The sequence below is a fragment of the Pongo pygmaeus genome, chromosome 6 (assembly GCF_028885625.2).
Source record: "Pongo pygmaeus isolate AG05252 chromosome 6, NHGRI_mPonPyg2-v2.0_pri, whole genome shotgun sequence".
Lineage (NCBI taxonomy): Eukaryota > Metazoa > Chordata > Mammalia > Primates > Hominidae > Pongo > Pongo pygmaeus.
In genome coordinates this window covers 9,278,676-9,304,909 of record NC_072379.2, presented here as the reverse complement: position 1 = coordinate 9,304,909, position 26,234 = coordinate 9,278,676, and the positions used below count along the sequence as shown (strand labels likewise).

Genomic DNA, 26,234 nt, shown 5'->3' with positions numbered 1-26,234 from the left:
TGCCACCTAGAGATGATAATTTATTGTTTTACCATGACTCAGAAGAGAAACAACATAAAGAGAATATTACAAATCCCCACAATTTCCTTCCCCAACCTCACTACTCTTAACATTTATCAGACGCCACTGGCTTCCTAAAATGGACCACTGACTATGTATGTGTACACATTATGCTGCCTTTTCTCTTATGATTAGAACTTTAGCCCTCATTCGAGGTTTCCAATGGTTACTTTTAGTGGAGTTCCCCAGCTTTTAAAAAACCACTTTTCCTCTAAGATTCCATTATTTATTGAAAGAAGTCTTTCTAGAAATGTTAAGGAGGATTTTAAATGAACACATTCAATTAAAAAAAAAATCACGTATTGAACATCTACCAAGCACCTGGACTCTTCGGAACCTAGTAAAATGAAAAAATCCAGTTTTAACAATAGTAACTTCATTCTGTGGGTACACAGAGACAAGCACGTTTCTTCTTTTGGTCTAATTTATTCTAAACGAAGAAGCTGGGAACTGACAAAACAGGACAGGTTGTTTTTAATCCAGTCTACAAATAAACAAGACAATGCCTGAGTTAGCTCTCTATATAGATTTAGGCTTATGCTGACCTCGTTGTAAAATCTGTATTTAACTAAAAGTTAATAAAAATACGTATGTTCATTTTAAAATAATTACTGATTTTGCTTGGCTATCCCACCCCTTACCCCCAAACTCATATATTTTTAGGACAAGATTTTCCTGCATAACCACAACCTGTCTCCTCCCACCCCACCCCCAACATAGATGTTTTCAAATAAGAACCCCTGTGATCAGCAGAAGCATCTTTAATCTACCATGCTTTGTCCTTGCTAGGGCAGGCTAAAAGCTTTAAAAAGCAACTGGATGCTCTTCTCTGGTTGAGGTGAGGGGAAGGCGCTCGGGTACCAACCCCAGCACACCCCAACAGCCTTTCCTCGGCCCCTCCTCAGGCCTCCTAATTCCTTTCTCAGCCTGGAGTGCGGGGCCGTTACCGTCCTCTTCCCCCTTCTCCTTCCATACCGCACTTAACCTTGCTGGGAGACTTAATGATGGAGATTTAGGGCAACTGTGGCTGCTTGGACCCTTCCCCAGACCAAAGGAACTTAAAACCCAAACCTGACACTGGAATGAAATCCAAGTTTTTAAATATCACCTTTCAATCACTCACAGATCTCACTCTATCTTAAAATACTCAGCCTCACTCCTTAATGAGTGCTTGCTGAAGGGAGAAAATTCCATTTTAAAAATGTATTCACTTCACTGATTACTGTGCAATTTGAATTAAGTCATGATTCTTTAGTAAATGGAGGTGAGAATCTCAGATTCAAATCGTCGGAGACCATGATTTAGAAGTCTACCAAACACCCAGTTTCCTTCCACTGTTTTAGGGTAACAGGAAAATATGAGATTGGGGTGGTGTCCATTATTAAATGGAACCACACATCATGAAATTCAATTATCATGTTAAGACATTCTGTATTGTGGGATGTCAAAAGTATTTCCCAAACTTTTGTTTGACCTGCAGAGTTGGAGATGGCTTACCTCCCTATAACTTCGTTTCACAAAGCTTTGAAAAGTAAAACAGATAATTTCATTTTCAGATAATAAAAAATCTGAATAGCAAAATAATTGCTTTTAAATGTACAGTAGTGTCCATTCTAAAAAAAAAACAACCTAAATCTGTTAGAAAAACTTTTCAAATAATGCCTTTTATTAAATTCTCCAGTAGTAGTTGAAATAAAAATCTACCCTAATTTCTAAGAAATAATCTATTTCTATCACTGACTTTTCTTTTTCTCTGATTCTATATTTCATTTAACAATCTGCAGACTTTCACCCCATTTCCCAGATAGGAAAACCCTAGCCCCCTCGTATCTCTGAGAAGTTGCTCAGAGTAGGACACAGAGAAATACGGCCCCCACCCCGGGAAGTATTGCTGTCACTGTTTGAGTGTATTTCAGTACTGTTACTCCAATTCATACACACAGTCTTCTATGAGGATGGTAGGATGAACCTGGTTAGCTGGCTTTGGATAAGTAGATCAGCATGACTACCTGGAATAAAAGTGACTGACTCTAGGATAAAAATTAAAAAAAGATTCTTTCACAGCAACGAGTCTTCGCAAAACCTCTCTCCTAATAATCACAAACCAGGGGAAGAAAAGTGGAAGCAGGGAACACAGGAACATAGCCAAAGGGAATATTGCAAAATGCTTCCCAAGCTTCATCAGACTTCCTGCAATGCCACGACTGAATGCATCTGCACACAATTCCGGGAAATGCCCACCTTGCTGTTCTCCTATCCCCAATTTTCTTTCTTTCTTTTTTTTTTTTTTTGAGACAGAGTCTCACTCTGTCACCCAGGCTGGAGTGCAGTGGTGCAATCTCGGCTCACTGCAACCTCTGCCTCCCAGATTCAGGTGATTCTCCTGCCTCAGCCTCCCGAGTAGCTGGGACTACAGGCACCCACCACCACGCTCGGCTAATTTTTGTATTTTTAGTAGAGACAGGCTTTCACCACGTTGGCCAGGCTGGTCTCAAACTCCCCGACCTCAAGTGATCCGCCTGCCTCTGCCTCCCAAAGTGCTGAGATTACAGGAGTGAGCCACCGTGCCTGGCCAGTCCTATCCCCAACTTTTTTTTTTTTGACATGGAGTCTCGCTCTGTCGCCCAGGCTGGAGTGCAGTGGCGCCATCTTGGCTCACTGCAACCTCCGCCTCCCATGTTCAAGTGATTCTCCTGCCTCAGCCTCCTGAGTAGCTGGGACTACAGGCGCCTGCTACCACGCCCAGCTAATTTTTTTGTATTTTTAGTAGAGATGGGGTTTCGCCATGTTAGCCAGGATGGTCTCGATCTCCTGACCTTGTGATCCACCCGCCTCGGTCTCCCAAAGTGCTGGGATTACAGGCCTGAGCCACCGTGCCTGGCCTTATCCCCAATTTTCTAAGCATAAGGATTTAAGAGTTAGTGGGAAAGCATGACTACAGTTTAAGAGAACCTGGTCAGCTGAAGCAGTCCCACTTGGCCATTCCAGTACACTTCCTACTCTCGCTTCGTGGAGAAGACCCTCTACTGACAAGAGAATCCATCCCCTTTGCACACAGTGGTCACCTGACAGCTCAGAGGTCAACTTCTTGGTTTTGAGGAAAAATTCAAAAGGCTGCACATGTTTAAAGTTGTTCCATTTCAGTGCCCCATTAGCCTGTCTTTCCTCAGAAATTTACCAATCTCTTGATGTGATAAGCACCAAACTATGAAGCTTTTCCCTTCTTCTCCCCGCTGCTCCGTTCTGTGAACCGACTTTTTGTCTACAACCACACTGATTTTCTTCAGTTTGCTCCGAAACTTCACTTTGAGTGATGTGTTCTGTCAAATAGGCTAAAATAAAATACAGAATCTGCTTACAGGTAACACACGGAACAATAACAAGGGACTGAAGGTACAAAACACACACGGACATTATGGTCATATAAAATATATAGAAGTACCTAACATTAACAATTTTTGTAAGAAGTTGCACATTTTGCTATTTTTTAAAGCATTTCCCCAGTTTTTTTTTCATCTGTAGATCATCTGCAGTTAAGATTGAGCTCCCCCCTCCTTTTTTTTTTTGATACGGAGTCTCGCTCTATCACCCAGGCTGGAGCGCAGTGGCATGATCTTGGCTCACTGCAACCTCTGCCTCCCGGGTTCAAGCGATTCTCCTGCCTCAGCCTCCCAAGTAGCTGGGACTACAGGCACGCGCCACTGCGCCCAGCTAATTTTTTTTTGTATTTTTAGTAGAGACAGGGTTTCACCATGTTGGCCAGGCTGGTCTCAAACTACTGACCTTGTGATCCACCCGCCTCAGCCTCCCAAAGTGCTGGGATTACAGGCGTGAGCCACCGCGCCCAGCCAAGATTGAGCTCCCTCTTGCAATGTTTCTCAAATTCATCACGATTGGAACATACCAAAGGAATTCATTCTGTCTGAAGCAATGAGTGCTATACATGAAAGTTTTCCTCACATATAATATTCATCAAGTTTATTTACAGTATAAGCTTTCTGATGCTAAGGGCTGAGATGTGATTAAAGGCTTTGCCATATTCATCACATTCAGGAGGCTCCTTTCTGGAATAAATTCTCTGATGTCTATGTGAACTGTCCCACATATCACACGTCAATCTCTCCACACATATTTAGCAGTTTCACTTTTATGCCTTTAATATTAAGTGCTTTACATATCAAGATGTCTCATAGATTGATAATCTCAGGTTTTAGCCTTGCCTGCCAGGCTGGAGTAGAAACAAATACCCCACAACCTGAGGATTTTACTTCTCTTCCTGGCAAGGGGAGGGTATATATTGAAAAACTCTTCAAAAATTTCCATTAGGACAACTAGCATGCTAATGGTTAACTGTAGAATGTTTCAACTGTTAACAGACTTCAGCGGGCCAAGAACTTTTGAATGACTATCTTGAATGCCAATTAGATGTTGCAAGCGTTTTTGACCATGACCCAATTACACTTTGCACTGAGCATCTGATAAACGAATGCACTGCTAGTGGTTTTAATAAACAGTTGTAGCCTGTTTTCCTCAGAAAACACATCTTCAAATAGCTGCTTCAAGGAGAGCATGTGGCTGAAGATCCGAAGCAACCCTAGTGGCAGCTTTCCAACCAAGTCAGGAAGATGTCCCCATGGAACAGAATTAAATGTGAGGGCACAGGTCACATTTAACCTTCATTTAAAAACAAAACTCAAAAGTGATGGCTGAATTATATCAGCATGTAGTTGTGGCTGAAAGAAAAAAAAAAAACAAAGGCCAATGTAAACATGACCAAAGTCCTTCCCTTCTTAAAAAATAAGTGCTTGGGTCATTGCCTGGAGTTCCACACCTCACTTTTCAGTTTCTTATTTTTTTTCTTTTTTTTTTAGATGGAGTTTTGCTAGTCACCCAGGCTGGAGTGCAGTGGCGCAATCTTGGCTCACTGCAACCTCTGCCTCCTGGGTTCAAGTGATTCTCCTGCCTCAGCCTCCCAAGTAGCTGGGATTACAGGTGCCCACCATCATGCCCGGCTAATTTTTATATTTTTAGTAGAGACGGGATTTTACCACATTGGCCAGGCTGGTCTCAAAACTCCTGACCTCAGGTGATCCGTTCACCTCGGCCTCCCAAAGTGCTGGGATTACAGGCGTGAGCCACCGCACCTAGCCTCAGTTGCTTTCTAGAGGGCAAAAGTCCTTGCTCAAAAGCACAGGAGTTTTCTACAAAACCACTGCTGTGGCTTATTCTTTGAAGAAAATCCTTAAAACATTTTCTGCCTCCACTTTAGTTACTTATATATACTCTTCTGGAGTAACGGGTTCTTCTTCCGTTGCATGGGTAGAAACATCCTAGTGACTGGTTGACTTGCAACACGTTTTCCCAAGTAATGCTGACGAAACTGCTTAGAAGCTATAGGGAAGTTGCGGTTGGTTTAAGTCGTAAAGCCAAGGAGAGGCCAAAGAATGACCACTGTGCAGAGGTTTAGCTCCCACTTTGTTGGTTCCACATAAAACCATTTGGTCTCATGGACTTTAGCTGCTGATCAGTGAATGATTGATGAGTAATAGTTTTAGTGTAAGTTTCTCAAGGGAAAGTCTCAAACTATATATGGGGTTCTCTTGTTATGGGGAGGTCACACTGATAGTCTTGAGGTTTGTTCTCAGTCTATGTTTCTGTTTCCGCAGGGCTGTCCTAGCCTTGGGTAGGACCCTTGTCCTACTTGAGTGGCGATGACTACTTACACAGCTCACAATCTCCTGTGTGTGAAACAGTCTCCTGCCATCAGCTTCTAGGTAGCCAGTTGCACCCCGCGCACAGACGATGGGACCAGTGAAAGTTTCATAACCTCACCTCAGTCTTTAGTGATAAGAAACAGAAAAGTCACCGCGCACTGTGACAATGGCACAGCCAGCCACATCTCAGTACACTGCTGAGTTTCTCAGAGCAACAAAATACATTTAGTAATTGCCAGTGAACAACTAATGCTTCTGCAGTTACTGGAAAAGCGTGGGAAAAAACACTCCCTACCACATTCCTTTTTCTGAAAAGCAACAAAAATCACATCTTCTGAACTCCAGTATCTAAGTTACAAATGATTCAGAAAATCCCCAAATCATCATACTGTTCAGCAGCTAACTGAAAAGAATTCTAAGAGCTTTGCCACAGAAAGATGTCAAAAAAAAAATGACCTTCATCAGTGTTCATATATTTCTTCAAGATGACGATGATAAAAGTCATTTCTGACATTCCATGGTATTTACTCACTGTTTAGAAAGTCTATGCAGGCGGCTGACTAGTGCCTTTTGTTTATATTTGGAACAAAAATAGCATCAGACCCTAGAGGTTTAGCATGCCTTGTGGCTATGAAGGGTCCTCTTTAGAAGCTGGGCCAGGCTACCATATTTCAGGGACTCATGATTCACAGGCCTTTATCACACACGTAGAAGTCCCGTAGAAGTCAGTCTGAATGAGTGCCTCTTAGGTGTTCAGTACTCACTATGTCCAGCACTGTGCTGGCAGGGATAGAAATATATCCCTTGACAACCGAATCTTTTTTGGGGGTTGGGGGGGTGATTAAAAACTTCATACATGAAACAATGAAGGATTAAAAGACAGTATACAATCAAGTGCTAACTTGTGGAGAAATGCATTTAGGAGTGCGATAGTGCTTTAGGGATTTCAAGAAGGGAGAGATGTATTTGGAGTTGTTGTTGCCATTTCAGTAGAACTGATCTCAGGGATGAGGATAGAACCATCTACATTTGTTGCAGTCCTTTGGAACTGTAGACTGGTGCACATACCCTCTCTTTCGGGAAGAGATAGAAATCTTTGGTTTGATACTGATTAGCACAGTCCTAGATTTCTACAGCTTTGGTAGGCTACCAGTGATCATATATATAACTTATCGTATATATAACTACCTTGAGCAGCATGTCCCAATGTCGTTTTTGTTTTCACTGTCCCTTTTTGAGAAATAAGCAGGATGTTGGCCAAAGTAGGGCTTGTTTGCAGCAAGTAGCATCCTAACCTCCGTATCACGTTCGTGGAGCCAATCTTGATCTTTCAACTATTATGCTGTGGTTGCCGAGAGTCCAAGAGTGCCTTAAAGGTATCCTCATTACTGAAAAGCTTGACATTTCAGTATGCGTGTGCTTTTATCTTGTGTGGAAATCTCACGTGGATTATCCATAAGATAAGCTTTTCCCTGCAGGGGCTATGTGGAAGGATTATATGCCCAACTACTACATAAAGGCAGAACACTGCTGATGTGACTAGAAGGATCCTTAAGTGTGATTTTTGTTTTTTAATCCGTTGAGGCTGTATTTCTTTTTCCCTCCAGGGGCACACATCTCTGAAATAATTTTAGAAACAAAAGGGGGAAATGGCTTGATGGCAAATTCTTCCTTTACACACAACTTTTCAGGAACGCGCCAAATGCATCAAGGGAGGCTGGGCTGTACTCAGAGGCTCTCTCTCTGGCATGGATTCTGTGATGCAGAGTGAGGGTGGAGCTGCGGGTGAAGGCCTTGCCACACTTAGTGCACTTGTAGGGCTTTTCTCGAGTGTGAATTCTCCGATGCAAAATCAGGTATGAGTTTCGGTTGAAAGCTTTTCCACATTCACTACATTCATAGGGTTTCTCCCCCGTGTGAATTCTCTGATGCTTGGTGAGGTCTGAACTCTGGCTGAAGGCCTTCCCGCACTCATTACATTCATAAGGTTTCTCTCCAGAGTGGATGCGCTGATGGAGGATGAGATTGGAACTGTGGCTGAAGGCCTTGCCACACTCGTTACATTCATGAGGTTTCTCTCCTGTGTGGATCCTCTGATGCAGGACAAGGTTGGAGTTAAGACTGAAGGCTTTCCCACACTCACTACATTCATAGGGCTTTTCTCCAGTGTGGATTATTTTATGGCGGATAAGGCTTGAACTTCTCGTGAAGCATTTACCACATTCATCACATCTGTGAGACTTTGTTCCCGTGGGCACTTCTTCAGGGGTGGTGAAGTTGGAGCTCAGACTGAAGCTTCTTCCCAATCCTTTCCCCTTCTCCCTTGGACCTCTCTCTCCTGTGATGGTTTTTTTGTCCTTTCCTGTAGCTGGCCCTGAATCTCTCTTCTCTTTCCCGGTTTTCTCCTCAGGGTTTTTCTGCTGTCTTTCTCCTGTTTTGCCCTCCTGGTCACGTTTCTCTCCGAACTCTTTCTGGAATCTTCCTGCTGTCTCCTCGTGTGATGCCGAATCTTCCGCAGTTTCAGCCTTTGAGGTTGACTCCTCGTTCTCATTCCTGTTTTCACCACCTGACACAATAAATAGAAATTTCAAATCGCACCTTTTTCTTTTGAATATACAGGTGGATCAAGCGACAGTTTCCCGGGAAGCTTCTACACGGCTGCAAAATGACTTTGCAATATTTTTATTTTTATTTCCTTTGAGACAGAGTCTTGCTCTGTCGCCCAGGCTGGAGTGCAGTGACATGATCTCAGTTCACTGCAACCTCCGCCTCCCAGGTTCAAGTGATTCTCCTGCCTCAGCCTCCCAAGTGGCTGGGACTACAGGTGCATGCTACCACGCCCGGGTAACTTTTTTTTTTTTGAGACGGAGTCTTGCTCTGTCACTCAGGCTGGACTGCAGTGGCGCGATCTTGGCTCACTGCAAGCTCCGCCTCCCAGGTCGACGCCATTCTCCTGCCTCAGCCTCCTGAGTAGCTGGGACTACAGGCGCCCGCCACCACGTCCGGCTAATTTTTTGTATTTTTAGTAGAGATGGGGTTGCACCGTGTTAGCCAGGATGGTCTCGATCTCCTGACCTCGTGATCCGCCTGCCTCGGCCTCCCAAAGTGCTGGGATTACAGGCGTGAGCCACCACGCCCGGCCTACGCCCGGGTAACTTTTGTATTTTTTTAGTAGACACGGGGTTTCACCATGTTGGCCAGGCTGCTCTCAAACTCCTGACCTCAGGTGATCCACCCATCCTGGCCTCCCAAAGTGATGGGATTACAGGCGTGAGCCACTGCACCTGGCCCGACTTCACAATATTAATTGGAGATAAAATAGGAGAAAAACAAGGGGAAAAACTGGGACAACAGGAAGATCTGTTGTCCTAGTTTTGGAACAACAAAAATTTGGAAAATGAGAACGCAGGCAAAGAGTGGAGTAAGGGGAAATGACAACAGAGGGAGCATGGGGAGAGGACGGGAAGAAACAGACACAAGGGGAATGAGCAGAGGGAAGAGAACAAATCACAGCAGAAGGGAAGGGATGAGAAGCAGGAGCCTTCAGAGGTCACAGGTCTACTACTGGATCACCTGATAATTAATTGGAAGGTTTATATATACATTTAAAACATCACGTTCCATTTCTAACAAGTATTCATAAGTTCAAAAAAAGAACAGGTCTTTCATAGAAAATGATTAGTGGTATTAGCAGAAAGAAAGGAATAGTAAATATTTCTCCAATTCTGTGAGTTTTCTATCAACAAGCTGATGATTAATAGGCAAACAAGAAACTTTGTTTTGTTTTGTTTTTGTTTTTGAGACAGGGTCTTGTTCTGTCACCCAGGCTGGAGTACAGTGGCATGAGCACAGTTCACTGCAGCCTCGATCTCCTGGGCTCAAGTGATCCTCCTGCCTCAGCCTCCCAAGTAGCTGGGACTACAGGTCTGCACCACCCCACCTGGCTAATTTTTAAAAATTTTTGTAGAGACAGTGGTCTTGCTATATTGCCCATGCTGGTCCTGAACTCCTGGCTTCAAGCGATCCTCCTGCCACAGCCTCCTCGAGTGTTGGGATTACAGGTGTGAGCCATTGTGCCTGGTCAAGGAACTTGTTTTGAACCTGGCAGGCTACAGGAATCTTCAGACACAGGAAATAGTTTCTCTCCACCAAGGAGAGGAGCACAGAGCTGACAGTGCTCAAGTAACAGAGGAGTAGGTGGAAAAAAGTGGTTACGACATTAGTAAAAATAATTAAACCCTTCACTGACTGACACAGAATAACTCAGAACGAAAAAGAAACAGAAAACAATGCTGGAGACCAGGTGCAGTGGCTCACTCCTGTTAAATCCCAGAACTCCAGGAAGTGGAGACAGGTGGATCGCTTTAGCCCAAGGGTTTGAGACCAGCCTAGGCAACATGGCGAAACCTCTTCTCTACAAGACATGCAAAAATTAGCTGGGCATGGTGATGCATGCCTGTAGTCCCAGCTACTTGGGAGGCTGAGGTGGGAGGATTGCTTGAGCTTGAGAGGTCGAGGCTGCAGTGAGCTGTGATCGCAGCACTGCATGCCAGCCTGGGAAACAGCAAGACCCTGTCTCAAAAAAAAAAAAAAAATCATCTAGTACAAAGAGCAAGTACCAAGAGAAATTATAAGCCCCATTTATGCCCGATCAAAACCAGAACTTGATGTTTCATTAGTAACATCCTTCATGTTCACGCTTTATTCACACTCCCTTTGCCCTCTCCAGGTAGAAGCTTGCTGCGGACCTCCCTGTTACTGTACTCACGTGAGGGCTTCTTTGCAGCACTGTCCTGAGGGGTTAAGATCCAGCAGAGACAAATGGAAATGTCTGCCAACAGTGTCACCTTGTCTTATCTGGCTGATGCCTCTTGAACTTCCTCGTTCTTACTATACATCCAGGACCCAGAGCTCTTCACAGAAAATCACCATTAAGTTTGGAAGCTGGGAATCCTCATCACAAGGACAGTCCAGGTGCAAGTTCGTGGAATTACACAAAGCAGTGTATTGGAATCACACTAATCACACACGATGGAAGAAGACAGAGAGCCAACAGAAGGATGCTTGGTAGTTTCGGGAATGTGGTACCGGGACAATGGGTTGGCATTAGACGGATGATCAGTTCGCCTGGTCATCTCTGCTAGGAAAGAGATATTCCCCCGACAGAGGCACCTAAATTGTAATCCATGGGAACGGAGCAGAACTGCCTCCCAGGCAACTGAGTGGCTGAAGAGGTGAGGACTTGGAACTCAATTATTTCTGATTTTAAAGAGCAAAAACTACTTAGTAATAAAAAACCCATCTGGAATCAGGGTCACAGTACCATGCTTTTGGAGTTAAATGAACACAAACATTCTCACTCTCCATCTGGTCTAAAAAAGGGGATAGGTAGTCTCTAACTCCTCATCAATACTCAACTGAACACATCAGAGATCCCACAGCTAACACACAGAGAGACAAAACCATCTTATCAGACAGGAAGCCTGCATCCGTCTTACCCTGGGGAAATGCGCTCCCATAATTCTCCTGCTTGTTGTCCCTACTGAGATTCCTCCGAGCCAGATTCTGACATCCCCATTCCTCCAGAATGAGGGACACAGCCATGTCCTCGATCTTCACCATTGCCTAAAATAACATGAGACAAAGAGTCATTTCCCCCCAAACTCAGGGACAATTCCATTGCTCAAACCTGGAGTCAGGAACAGAGGTGGCTGCAAAGCTACAGGATGCTGGGAAGAAAAGGGTGGCCAGAACCTGGGGGTGGAGGGGAGTTCATGGTAGAAAAATGCTAAAAGGAGGGGACAGGGTTGGGGTTTCTTTGAGAGTAGTGGCATCCAGAGTGGCCTGTGGAGATAATGAAGAGAGCTCAGGAACAGAGGCAGATGCTGGGGACTCAGGAGAGCAGAGGGGCCACAGCTCACCTGGGAATCCGCTGTGAATAGTGCAGATGCCATCGCCTGGTCTCTGGGACTACCCTCATGAGGGGGTGCAGGAATGTGGGCAGCAGGAAGAGCTGGGGGAGGAGAAAGGGGCTGTGAGTAAATCAGCTCTGCTCTGAGCCTTGCTCAAAGAAGGGCTTGGGGCACGTTCCTTCCTGCACCAGCATGTTCACTGTTCAGTGTTTAGGTTCCAAATAGAGAATTCCAGACAACACAAACAAGAGAACACAGGGCCTCAGTTTTCCCAAGACCTCTACTCTTGAGCAGGAGTCATAAAAAGGGTCCTAATCACCTGGTCCAACCCTTTTATTTTAAAGAAGGGGAAACTTGAGTCCCTGAGACTGCAAATGACTTCCCTAATGTCACATTCCCAGTGGCAGAGCCAGGATGGGAACCCAGGTTCCTATTCTCAGCTATAAAAGTGGGTACCTTCAGCCCACAGCTCAAGTCTGGCTCCTAATTTCCTCCAGTCCAAGGAACAATACCAGGATATGAGAATCCCATTTATGCTTACACTTGTGGAAAACACAACACAGCTTTAAAATCTTTAGTAGCAGGTGAGGCGGGAGGATCGCTTGAGCTCAAGGGGTCGAGGCTGCAGTGAGCTATGATCACGCACTCCAGCCTGGATGACAGAGTGAGACCCCGTCTCAATGAAATCCAGAAAAACAAAAAAACACTTTAGTAGCAATATCCAGAAAGGCAGGGAAGTAAGGAGGTCTCCTTAGCTCTGGGTAAGTTTTTTTTTTTTTTTTTTTTTGAGACAGAGTTTTGCTCGTTGCCCAGCCTGGAGTGCAATGGTGCGATCTTGGCTCATCGCAACTTTCGGTTCCCGGGTTCAAGTGATTCTCCTGCCTCAGCCTCCAGAGTAGCTGGGATTACAGGTATGCGCCACCACGCCCAGCTAATTTTGTATTTTTAGTAGAGGCGGGGTTTCTCCATGTTGGTCAGGCTGGTCTCGAACTCCTGATCTCAGGTGATCTGCCCGCCTCGGCCTCCCAAAGTTCTGGGATTACAAGTGTTAGCCACTGCGTCAGGCCACCTCTGGCTAAGTTTTTGCCACTTTTTGTCCCTCTACTTTTCTCTCTCACTTGGCCACAATAAATACTATTTTTTTTTTTTTGATAAGATGTATGCATGGTTCAAATGTTGAGACAAAAGTTGGGGCTGACACATAATAAAAGACATGCATAACATTATCACATGATCACAATAACTGTGATGCATAACAATTAGGAAAATTTTAAATCGTGCAATTTAACCCCCTCCCCACCTCTTGCCAAGTACTATTAGATTTGGAAATGTTACTGGTAGACAGATGATGTTAGTGAGATATAAGGATATTTGAGAAATGAATTTGAAACTGAATGACCAAACCTCGTACCTATTTCAAACTTTTATACAACAATAAGATAGACTCTCTGTCACCCAGGTTGGAATGCAGTGCTCAAACATGTCCCACTGCAGCCTTGACCTCCCGGGCTCAAGTGATCCTCTCACCTTGGCCTCCCCAAATGCTGGGATTACAGGTGTGAGCCACTGCACCCAAGTACTTTTTTTTTTTTTTTGGAGATGGAGTCTCGCTCTATCACCCAGGCTGGTGTGCAGTGGTGCGATCTCGGCTCACTGCAACCTCTGCCTCCTGGGTTTAAGTGATTCTCCTGACTCAGCCTCCCAAATAGCTGGGATTACAGGCGCCTGCCACCACGCTCAGCTAATTTTTGTATTTTTAGTAGAGACGGGGTTTCACCATGTTGGCCAGGATGGTCTCGATCTCTTGACCTTATGATCTGCCCACCTCAGCCTCCCAAAGTGCTGGGATTACAGGCGTGAGTCACTGCGCCCAGCCCCAAGTACTTAATTTTTTAAACTTCTGAGAGTAAGGAAACACTCTGGAAAACAAATAAGACAAAGAGGAAATTGAGAATAAATGTACATGTCTCAATTTATTTACTAACTATTTACTAAAGAGCAACTGTGTGTGCCAGGATCTTTGAAACTGTTACTCTGGCAACCTAAACTCTATAATCTAGTGCTTAAGACCATGAATATCCTCTCCAATTTCCTAAGGTTGCCCCCTGTGACTTCTGCTTGTAGAGTGTGGAGAAACCTTACAAGAACATCAACAGTGGTACACCAGTTTTTTTTTTGTTTTTTTTTTTTTTTTCAGATAGGGTCTCGCTCTGTCGCCCAGGCCGGAGTGCAGTGGTGCAATCTTGGCTCACTGCAAGCTCCGCCTCCCGGGTTCACGCCATTCTCCTGCCTCAGCCTCCCGAGCAGCTGGGACTACAGGCGCCCGCCACCATGCCCGGCTAATTTTTTGTATTTTTAGGAGAGACGGGGTTTCACCGTTAGCCAGGATGGTCTCAATCTCCTGACCTCGTGATCCTCCTGCCTCGCCTTCCCAAAGTGCTGGGATTACAGGCGTGAGCCACCGTGCCTGGCCACAGTGCACCAGTTTACGCAGCTTTCTCTAGCACGTACCTGCTGGCTGTCCTCCAGGATGCATGGAAGACAGGATGCATCCTTAAGCTCCATGGTCTAATATTCCTTAAACGTCATCACCAATAAACACACTGGTTAAGGAATGTGCCTCGATCAATTCTTTTTTTTTTTTTTTTGAGACGAGTCTTGCTCTGTTGCCCAGGCTGGAGGGCAGTGGAGCCATCTTGGCTCGCTGCAACCTCTGCCTCCCAGGTTCAAGTGTTCTTGTGCCTCAGCCTCCTGAGTTGCTGTGATTACAGGTGTACACCACCACAACCAGCTAATTTTTGTATTTTTAGTAGAGACGGAGTTTCGCCATGTTGGCCAGGCTGGTCTTGAACTCCTGACCTCAAGCGATTCGCCCACCTTCGCCTCCCCAAGTGCCGGGATTAGAGGCGTGGGCCACTGTGCCCAGCCTTTCTTTTCTTTTTTGAGATGGAGTTTTGCTCTGTTGCCCAGGTTGGAATGTGTATGAATTTTTAACAAAAAAGCTTAAAAAGTATAAAATAAAATTTTTTTTAACTAGAAAAACCTTTATAGAATAGGGGGATTAAAAAATGTTTTTGTACAGCTGTCAACATGTTTGTGTTTTGAGTTATGTGTTATTACAACAGTCAAAAAGTTAAAAAAATAAAAAAGTTCATAAAGTAAAAAAGTTACAGTAAGCTAATTTATTATTTATTTATTTATTTATTTTTTTCTGAGACAGAGTCTTACTCTGTCACCCAGGCTGGAGTCAAGTGGTGCAATCTCGGCTCACTGCAACCTCTGCCTACAGGTTCAAGCGATTCTTGTGCCTCGGCCTCCTGAGTAACTGGAATTACAGGCATGCACCACCACGCCTGGCTAATTTTTTGTATTTTGTAGTGATGGTGTTTCACTACGTTGGCCAGACCAGTCTGAGACTCCTGGCCTCAAGTGATCCGCCCACCTTGGCCTCCCAAAGTGCTGGGATTAAGCCATGAGCCACCATGCCTGGTCGATTTATTATTGAAGAAACAAAAATTTTAAAGATAAATTTAGTGTAGCCTAAGTGTACAGTGTTTCTAGAGTCTATGGTAGTGTAGTGTCCCAGGCTTTCACATTCACTCACTACTCACTCACTGACTCATCCAGAGCAACTTCCGGTCCTGCAAGCTCCAGTCATGGTGGTTAAGTGTTCCATACAGGGGTACTTTTTTTTTTTTTTTTTTGAGACGAGTTTCACTCTTGTTGCTCAGGCTGGAGCGCGATGGTGTGACGATGGTGCAATTTCGGCTCACCGCAACCTTTGCTGCCTGAGTTCAAGCTATTCTCCTGCCTCAGCCTCCTGAGTAGCTGAGATTATAGGCACCCGCCACCAGGCCTGGCTAATTTTGTATTTTTAGTAAAGACGGGGTTTCTCCGTTTTGGTCAGGCTGGTCTCGAACTCCCGACCTCAGGTGATCTGCCTGCCTTGGCCTCCTAAAGTGCTGGGATTATAGATGTTAGCCACTGCGCTCAGCCAATTTTTGTATTTTCAGTAGAGACCGGGTTTTAACATGTTGGCCAGGCTGGTCACAAACTCCTAACCTCAAGTGATCCACCCACCTTGGCCTCCCAAAGTGCTGGGATTACAGGTGTGAGCCACCGTGCCTTCACTAAAAATCTTTTATACTGTTTTTACTTTTTCGATGTTTAGATACACAAATACCACTGCGTTACAATTCCTTACAGTGTTTAGTACAGTAACATACTGTACAGCTTTGTAGTGTAGGTGTGCAGAAGGCTAGACCATCTAGGTTTGTATAAATATACTTTATGATGTTCGCACAACAAAATCACTTAACATTGCACTTACCATAACACATCCCTGCCATTAAGTGATAAATGTACTTTTAGCATTCCTTGTCTTTACATTCTATGCACATACTTTGATTTTAAAACTGGATAAAGATATTACATATTTCCGTCAAAAGAGAAAAAACAAGTAACATGACTTTTTATTTATATGACTGTGAACTGATCTTTTTTCGTGTTCCTCAACTCCCCTCAAAAGTTCTTCCATTCTTTTCCCATTGTTTGAAATTTCTGAAAATAACCTAGAAAAGACTGATGCTATAGTTTTTTTTTTTTTTAAACAGAATCTCACTCTGTCACCCAGGCTGGAGTGCAGTGATTATTTTTATATATTTTAAATAAAATGGATCTTTAAAAAAGATTTATGATCCTTTTGAAGGTGATTTATGACATACTAAACTGTTTTAAAACCTAGGCTGAAAATGATGACATCTGTTCCCAATACTTTCCTATTAAAAATGTGCTGGACATCTGGAATGCTGATAATTCAATAAATAATGCCTACCAGGTTCATTATGGATAGTTCATTTGCCTTCGTAGTAACATTTAACTCCTGAGATTGGTCTGTAAGTTGTATTTTCCCCAATATTTGGTAATAATGACAACAATGTAGAATAACTAAAAACAAAAAACAAGCATGCAGCTATCTTTCATTTTTTTTTTAAATTTTTAATTAATTCTTTTTTTTTTTTTTAAAGACAGAGTCTCGCTCTGTCACCCAGGCTAGAGTGCAGTGGTACGATCTTGGCTCACTGCAACCTCCACCTCCTGGGTTCAAGTGATTCTCCTGCCTCAGCCTCCCGAGTAGCTGGGATTACAGGCATGTGCCACCATGCCTGGCTAATTTTCATATTTTTAGTAGAGACAGGGTTTCACTATGTTGGCCAGGCTGGTCTCAAACTCCTGACCTCAAGTGATCTGCCCGCCTCAGCCTCCCAAAGTGCTGCGATTACAGGTGTGAGCTACCGTGCCCAGCCTAATTCTTTTCTGTAAGTAGCTTTTGAGACAGGGTCCTTGCTCTGTTGCCCAGGTTGGAGTAGTGGCATGATTACAGCTCACTGCAGCCTCAACCTCCTGGGCTCAAGCAATCCTCCCACCTCAGCCTCCTGAGTAGCTGGAATCACAGGTGTGCGCCACCATACCTGTCTAATTTTTCTATTTTTTGTAGAGATGGGGTCTTGCTATGTTGCCCAGGCCTAACATGCTTCTTCATCACAGGTACTCAGCAGCACAAAGATTCTCGTCCTGAATCATTTCCCTTCCCCTAAATGAAACCTTGCTTCTTACCTCGTGACTGTAAGAGGCGGGGTTTCCGAGATGAATGTTTGAAGTGGGACTGGGTGGCCTCGTGATGAAGGTCAAAGCTCGAGGACTCCTGAACTGGATCCAGAGGCACCATCCCCCTTGCGAGCATCTCAGGTCCATGAACTTGACCTGGGACCTGAAGACAGACAGGTTGGGCTTGTGGGTAAATCACTTTGTAAATGGGAATTAAAATATTTAAAAACAGACCATGAGTATGCCAGTGGATGCAGGGAGAAAGCCAGAACATTTTTAAGACAGAGTAACCACCTAATGACCTGAAGACTGCCAATACTTCTCCTGGATCCAGTTTCAACGTCTGTGCTCTGCTCACACATAATAGGTTTCACCTCTTTTTACCTGTTGTCCTGATAAATCAAGCTCCAAGTCTTCTAGAAGGGTCACGGCCTCCTCTCCACTATCGGGGCGGTATTCCTGCAGCCAGACCTGGAGCTCCTTGGGCAGGATGGAAAGAAACTGCTCTAGCACCAGCAGCTCCAGGATCTGCTCCTTCGTGTTTATTTCTGGCCGCAGCCACTGATGACAAAGTTCCTTCAGCCGACTGAGAGCCTCTCGGGGCCCAAAAGTGTTCTGGTAACAGAAGCGCCTGAAGCGTTGGCGGAATATCTCTGGGTCTGGAGGAGGCGTGTCCTGTAGGCTGGAATCCTGCCCCCACATATGGTCTTCCTCATCTTCCTCTTCCACCTTCACTATTACGATACCATCCTTCTCCTGTGCAGCCTGCGGGGACAGACCCGTAGCTTCCCGTGATTCAGCAGTCATCATTCAGGCTCCAGGAACTGACTTGATCCAAACAGGGTGTGTGCTCACCTTTATGTCCTGGGAGGTTTTATGATGTGTTTCTGTACTATTCCTGAAGTATAAAAAAAAAAAGTCATTAGTATGTACCTTTACAAAAAGTGATCTGTGCTGCTAACACTTTATAGGAGGCAGCACATCGAGGCACTATCAGAACGCTCCTGAGGCCGGGGGCGGTGGCTCACGCCTGTAATCCCTGCACTTTGGGAGGCCAAGGCAGGCGGATCGCCTGACGTCAGGAGTTCGAGACCAGCCTGGCCAACATGGTGAAACCCCGTCTCTACTAAAAATACAAAAATTAGCAGGGCATGGTGGCGGGCGCCTGTAATCCCAGCTACTCGGAAAGCTGAGGCAGGAGAATAGCTTGAACCCAGGAGGTGGAGGTTGTAGTGAGCCGAGATTACGCCATGCACTTCCTGCCCGGGAGACAAGAAGTTAAACTCCGTCAAAAAAAGAAAAAATCCTGAAAAATAGAGGAAAAAACTGTACAGTCTCCACTGTCACTTCATATATCAAGATTTGCAAACAGAAACCTCAAACAGGCCGACTCCACCCTCAGGGTGTTTGCTTGGAGTCAGAGTGATTTACCTGCAGGTGGACAGCAGGTTATGAAACGGAGCATTGACAGTGCCCAGCCCAGAGAGCTGAATGTTAGCAGAGTGCCAGGTGCCAGGCTTAAAGCAGTGCATGCACCATCTTCTTTTGTCCCTACAACAGCCCTAGCAGGTCGGCCAAACTGTTAAGGGCCGTTTTACAAACGACATAACTGAGGGTTAGGTTTGCTCAGTAGTAGGTGGCTGCCTACTGGAGTCAATATTCAACCAAATTTGAAGCCCTGGGACCTACTTTTGTACCACCCAGCTACTTTTGCTATTTTTATGAGTGCCTTGGGCAGTCTAAATTGTGGTTTCCAAAGTACAAGATGATCTGCAAAGGATACAGAAAGAAAATAATCAGAATGTATCTTAAAAGAGAGAGAAATTAAGCCATATTTAACATACAAATGGACACTAATACTCTTACTTAATCTGTGCTGACCTGTTACAGGTGTTGTTCATTTTAGACATTGTGATGCAGCCCGGTTTATCTGAGACCAGTTATGTGAAATAATGGATATCTAAATCTAGCTTTGGCTGGGCACGGTGGCTCATGCCTGTAATCCCAGAACTTTGGGAGGCCAAGGCGGGCGGATCACGAGGTCAGGAGATCGAGACCATCCTGGTCAACATGGTGAAACCCTGTCTCTACTAAAAATATAAAAATTAGCTGGGCGTGGTGGCGGGTGCCTGTAGTCCCAGCTACTCGGGAGGCTGAGGAAGGAGAACCACTTGAACCCAGGAGGCGGAGGCTGCAGTGAGCCGAGATGGCGCCACTGCACTCCATCCTGGCCACAGAGCGAGACTCTGTCTCAAAAAAAGAAAAAAGAAAAAAAAAATCCGGCTTTAACTAATCTTACTCTCATAAAAGAGACAAGCAGCTTTAAAGATTCTTGTGGCCAGATGTGGTGGCTCGTGCCTATAATTCCAGCCCTTTGGGAGGATGAGGCAGGAGGATGCTTGAGGCCAGGAGTTTGAGACCAGCCTGGGCAACATAGCAAGACCTTGTCTCTATGAAAAAGAAAAAAATTAACTGGGCATGGGCACTGTGTCTGCAGTCACAGATACTCAGGAGGCTAAGGTGGGAGGATTGCATGAAACCAGAAGTTTGAGGCTGCAGTCAGCTACGATCATGCCACTGCATTCCAGCCTGGGTGACAGAGCAAGGCCCTATTAAGAAAAGGAAAAAAAAAAAAAAGATTCTTGTAGAGAAACCGCAATTACAGGACACACTAATAATATAATAATATAAACAGACGTGAACAAGAAGAAAATGGCACAGATGAAGCTTCTATCTAGAGCAAGGTTTTAGCCACATTAGGAGGTAAAAACCAATGTCAATCTAAATCAAAGAAAAAGTCATCAATGAGCAAGTAGCTTCTTTAAAAAAAGTGTGAAGAAAGAGCAATTACAAGAACAGCTGTATGAAATGGTTCCATTGTTATGTAATTTAACTGCCAAAAATGATGTCAACTATCCAGGAAAAACCCATCTAGGATCACATTTTAGAAACTTGGGGCTGGGTGAGGCAGCTCATGCCTGTAATACCAGCACCTTGGGAGGCTGAGGCAGGGGGCAGGGGCCACCTGCAGTCAGGAGTTCAAGACCAGTCTGGTCATCATCGTGAAACCCCGTCTCTACTAAAAATACAAAAAATTAGCTGGGCATGGTGGCAGGTGCCTGTAATCCCAGCTATTTGAGAGGCTGAGGTTGCAGTGAGCTGAGATCATGCCATTGCACTTCAGCCTGGGTAACAAAGTGAGACTCCATCTCGGAAAAAAAAACAAAAAAACAAAAGAAACTTGGAAATATTTTCTAACCTGTTTAAAAATCTTTCAAATGAAGAATTTCAGGTGGGTCTTAAGCCTATTTGTTAAAAATATAAAATGCCACCGCCTGATTAGTTTGTAAGAATATACTCTGCATTTCAACAACAAAAATTTAGCATGGTTGATGGGTTGGATCAATCACAAGTTACTAAGTAGAACTGACACTGTGATTCTTCCATCTGAAGCTACAAATCTTTCTGAATTTATCCTTTTCACCTCTACAGCCATCAAAACTAAGCCTCAGATTGAAGTTTTAGAAACAGACCATTCAACTGCTTTATCATGATGAGTTAAACCAAGAGTTTTAAACTAGCAAAAGCATTTTTAGTTTTATGGCTCTCACTAAACATATTCTTAATTTTGGTGAAAAAAGGATTGTGTACGTATAACAGCATAAAAATTATCTTTTTTTTTTTTTTGAAACGGAGTCTTGCTCTATCGCCCAGGCTGGAGTGCAATGGCATGATCTCAGCTCACTGCAACATCCGCCTCTTGGGTTCAAGTGATTCTCCTGCCTCCGCCTCCCGAGTAGCTGGGATTACAGGCACGAACCACCATGCCTGGCTAATTTTTGTATTTTTAGTAGACACAGGGTTTTGTCATGTTGGCCAGGCTGGTCTCAAATTCCCGGCCTCAAGTGATCCACCTGCCTCGGCCTCCCAAAGTGCTGGGATTACAGGTCATACTTATTTTTTTTATCTAGTTCCATGAAGTCCAGCTTCCTTTCTTTGGTTCCCTGCCTTCATTTTCTCCCTTCTCTCCCACAATCCACCTTTCTGATTATTCTTTCTAAAACTCTACAGCCTTGCAGTCAATACTTTCCAGAGCCTGGTCCCAATTTCCCCTCAAGCTGCTTTTCCCATCAATCCCCCATAAACCTTCCCTATGCAACAAAAGCACTCTCACCAGTATTTCCTATATATGCCTTGTATTTTGACTGCCATCCTTTCCTCGCATCACGCTCCACACCTGGGACTTCCCCTCGCGGTCCTCTCTGCCTTTTCAAATCCTACTTATCCTTTAAAGCTAGCTAAAACGCCACTTGCCTCTCATCGCTGTTCAAGAACCCTCTCATAAGTATAACAGTAAGAGCCAATGTTTACTGAGTGCTTTCTAGGTACTGGGTATTTAAGCATTTTCACTTGACCACATAATCTTAGCAGGTAGCTACACTTATCATCTCACTATATAAAGAACTGAGAGGCTGAGCGCAGCGGCTCACGCCTGTCATCCCACCACTTTGTGAGGCCAAGGCAGATAGATAACCTGAGGTCAGGAGTTCGAGACCAGCCTGGATAACATGGCGAAACCCCATCTCTACTAAAAATACAAAAATTAGCCAGGTGTGGTGGTGCATGCCTGTAGTCCCAGCTACTCGGGAGGCTGAGGAAGGAGAGTCGCTTGAACCTGGGAGGCAGAGGCTGCAGTGAGCCGAGATCGCACCACTGCACTCCAGCCTGGGCAACAGAGCAAGACTCCATCTCAAAAAAAAAAAAAAAAAGAAGAACTGAGGTATACTGCTATTAAATAACTTACTCAAGGTCACACAGCAAGTGTATGGTAGAGGGAGAATTTGAAATAAAAGTGACTCCCCAATGTTAACTCTTGTAACCATTATACAAAATTTATCTTGTACCTAATGTGGGGTATACAGATCCTAATATGAAGGCCTATGAAGGTGACAATGAAGAATCAATTGGCTGGGCCGGGCGCGGTGGCTCACGCCTGTAATCCCAGCACTTTGGGATGCCGAGGAGGGTCGATCACCTGAGCTCAGGAGCTCGAGACCAGCCTGGCCAACATGGCAAAACCCCGTTTCTACTAAAAATACAAAAATTAGCTGGATGTATGGCACATGCCTGTAATCTCAGCTACTCGGGAGGTTGAGGCAGGAGAATCGCTTGAACCTGGGAGGTGGAGGTTGCAGTGAGCCGAGATCGCGCCACTGCACTCCAGCCTGGGTGACAGAGTGAGACTCCTTCTCGAAGGAGAAAAAAAATCACTCAGGAACTTATCTACCACCCAGTTTTTACTGGAGGGTCACTATGTGACTGAAGCCCTTCCTGGGAAAGGGAGGAGACACAGCAGAAGATTCAAGTGGGGGCTGTCTACAACATAACCAGGTGGGATCTTCAAACATGGTAACTGAGCAGAACTAGTGTGATAGCGAGCCCAGCCACCAGAAATCCCTACTTTTGTGAAAGTTTTATCCTGCCTCAGCTGTTGAGCAGAACACTTCTTGGGTCAGTGGGAAGATGCGACTCTAAGGAGGAAATGAGTCCAGGGGGAAATAGACATGGACATGGGCACATTCCCTCTGCCCACAACTGGGACAGATAATCCTCCCCACCTTCAGTATCTCTCTGCTCCTACTCTGGGGTCCAGGGAAGACCCTCACAGCAGTGGAAAGGCTGGGTTTTATTTTAAGTTTGCCAGATGATCTGAGCACACACTCTTCTCTTCTGTCTCTAAAGGCCCTAATACTCTTCACCAAACATTTGCTAGGTAATTTCTCATGATGTGCCAGGCACAGTGGCTCACGCCTGTAATCTTAGCACTTAGGGAGGCTGAGGTGGGTGGATCATGAGGTGAGGAGATCGAGACCATCCTGGCTAACAAGGTGAAACCCTGTCTCTACTAAAAATATAAAAAATTAGCCGCGCGTGGTGGCGGGCATCTGTAGCCCCACCTACTTGGGAGGCTGAGGCAGGAGAATGGCTTGAACCTGGGAGGCGGAGGTTGCAGTGAGCCGAGATTGTGCCACTGCACTTCAGCCTGGGTGATGGAGCCAGACTCCGTCTCAAAAAAAAAAAAAAAAAAAAAATTTCTCATGACGTTTCTTTCTCTGTAATTTTTCTTGCCTTCTTCCTCAACTAGATTATTAAGAGCAGGCCTCTTTGTACTTCTTATATCACTTAGCATGATTTCTTGCAAGCCTCAGTTTCAAAAATACACTTGACTGAATTGACAATGTTACTATTTTTTAAAAGCCCGATCATTCTACATTCAATGTTGCCCACAAATTTGTTCCATGGACTAGTTGGATGAGTTTCAGGTTAGCATTAAAGCTGCTCCACCCCTTACTAGTTGATGACCTTAGGCAAGTCAACACGTTAACCTCTCTATGCGTCAGTTTCCTCATCTGCATAATGGGAAGAAAAATGAGCATTTGCCCCATAGAGTTGCTGTGAGGATTAAATGAGGTAGTAGATATAAAGCACTTAAAATAGTGCCTGGCATTTAGTAGGCACTACAGAAATGTCTTACTTTTTTTCAATAAGCTTAAAAGATGTAACTGTACATTCCAATTTTCAGCCTGCTTAAAAGATTAAGCAATGGGACAACTCCTGTAATAGTGAAAGCTGCACAGGCGTCAATAACTGAATTCTAATCTCCTACAAATAAGTGGCACATCCCTGAGTGGGGTATTTTAACTTCTCTGGCATTTTGTATCCTTATCAGTCAAATGGGGGTACGGTGGGGGTTCCAGATAGTAGGAAACTACCTCTGGGTGAATATGGGCTGAAAAACATACTGACATACAATCCACTTTAAATAAAATTACCTCCAGCAGCTCAGGATACCTCAGTCCTCACCTAAGATAAACAGAAATGATTTTCTTAAACAAGGGCTTGAAGTTACAAGCTCAAAGACTGTTTTCCAAACAGCCCAGTATTTTTCCAGGGCATAGTCTTGAAAATGTAAATAAAGGCTTGGCACAGGGTGGCTCACGCCCGTAATCCCAGCACTTTGGGAGGCTGAGGTCGGCGGATTGCCTGAGATCAGGCGTTCAAGACCAGCCTGGCCAACATGGCGAAACTCTGTCTCTACTAAAAATACAAAAATCAGCCAGGCCTTGGAGCACATGCCTGTAGTCCCAGCTATTCGGGAGGCTGAGGCAGGAGGATCGCTTGAACTCGGGAGGCAGAGGTTGCAGTGAGCCGAGATCACACCACTGCACTCCAGCCTGGGCGACAGAGCAAGACTCTGTCTCAAAAAAAAAAAAATTAATAAATTGCCCTTTGCCCTTTACACTCATTTTTTTAAAGAGCTATCAAATGTTTTAATATGAAAAAGCTACCTTAAAAGACAGCTAGCTATTCAAAGAATATTGATACTCCCACAGAATGAAAATGTTAGATTTAACATGCTATTCATCTGTATTTTAAATGCTTTTAAATCGAGAATGAGCAAAAGACTAAGTAGCTAGCTTCCTTGTTTGTATTTTAAGAATGGTGAAAACTGCCTGAAATAATAAACAAGAATCTTGTATGTTAATTCAGAGAAGATACAAACCTGGATACACATTCTGGGGCAAATCACCATGGTTTCCTATGTAATACAGCGATTTCTCCACATTTCTTCAGCATATATACTAACAGTGCTTTGTTGATGTGGTTACAATGAATTCTCCACAATTCAATTCAACAAGTATTTATTGACCGCCTCCAATCCGCCTAGCACTGGCCCGTACAATAAATGCTTTCTTTGGTCCCAGGCCATGGAACAGCCACTCTCTATAATGAAAGTATCTTATTGTGTACCGGGGGCACTGCAGGAAAGGGCGGGGAGGGATGGAGGAGTGTCAAGCTAAACTGTACTTAATTTTTCAATTACACTGACCAAATCACTTCGAAGTCGGAAGGGCCTTTTGAGAAAATCCAGTTAGTTTTATTGATGACGAAATTAAGACTTGGTGAGTGTCTCGTCTTATCCAAGGTCACTCAGCTAATCAGTCTCCTAGTGACACAGTGCAATTTTCACAAATTCCCTTCACTTCTCACCCCACTCCATCTCAAACAGAACAACTATCCAGAATTGAAAAAGCCACCTAACGTCCCGGACAGCTCTTTTCCAAAGCCTTCAAAGCATTCCATCAAGCTGAAAGAGTGGGGTGTATATACTCTCTACTAGATCCCAATCACTTATTTACCCACTATGACTCGGCTTCAAATACTCTTTAATCACCGCTCAGTGATGAGGGTGGGAGGAAAGGCAGGTCTGGAAACGTATGCGGCACCTCAAAATGTGTCCATCTCTCATCCTTCCGCTCATTTCACCTCGAGGTCCCGAAGGACGCAGGGGGGAAAAAAGACACCTCACCGGAATCAAAGCAAATGGCGACTAAGGGAGAGCAGAAAAATCAAGACTGGGGTCGCTTCGCTCGCGACCCCGTTTGCAGAAACGTCAAAGGGCGATGACGACACTGCGGGAGAGGGGCCCGCAGACGGCTTCTCCCCGGGTCTCCGGGCACCCTCGGCCACTGAAACTCTCGCCCCCTCCCCACCCGGTCCTGGGGGTGGGACGGGGACGTCTCCCAGGGACAACCACGCTTCCTACGGCCCGGCCGGCCAGGAGGAAGGGGCACGGACTCTCTTCGCACAACACCGGGGCCGCCTGGAGGGGGTCCCAGGGCCGCAGCTGCGGAGCCCACCCTCGCGCACACACCCTTGCGGCCCCGCCCTCCCACCCCAGAGGCCGGCCCCAAGTCTCACCGTGAGCCCCGGGAGCGGCCTGGGGGCGCTGGGCGAGAAAGGGGAGCTGACTCTGGGGCTCAGGCCGGCCGAAGGGCACCGCACACGGACTTAGGCCCTCCCGACGCCTCGACACAGACACAATGAGTCACAAAGGCCGGAAGAGTGTCAGCACCTCGTCTTCCGGGACCGCGCCGCG

The 26,234-nt window shown here is 45.0% G+C and overlaps 1 protein-coding gene across 1 annotated transcript; it reads right to left on the bottom strand.

The window, feature by feature from the left end:
- Positions 1-26,234, bottom strand: ZKSCAN1 (zinc finger with KRAB and SCAN domains 1). Its single transcript, XM_054496235.2, has 6 exons — positions 26,057-26,234; positions 17,678-18,191; positions 17,303-17,456; positions 11,696-11,787; positions 11,273-11,399; positions 1-8,340 (listed from the first exon to the last, which is right to left on the bottom strand). Exons 2-6 carry the CDS (start codon positions 18,101-18,103, stop codon positions 7,448-7,450), a joined length of 1,692 nt encoding a protein of 563 aa, XP_054352210.1. The 5' UTR covers positions 18,104-18,191; positions 26,057-26,234; the 3' UTR covers positions 1-7,447.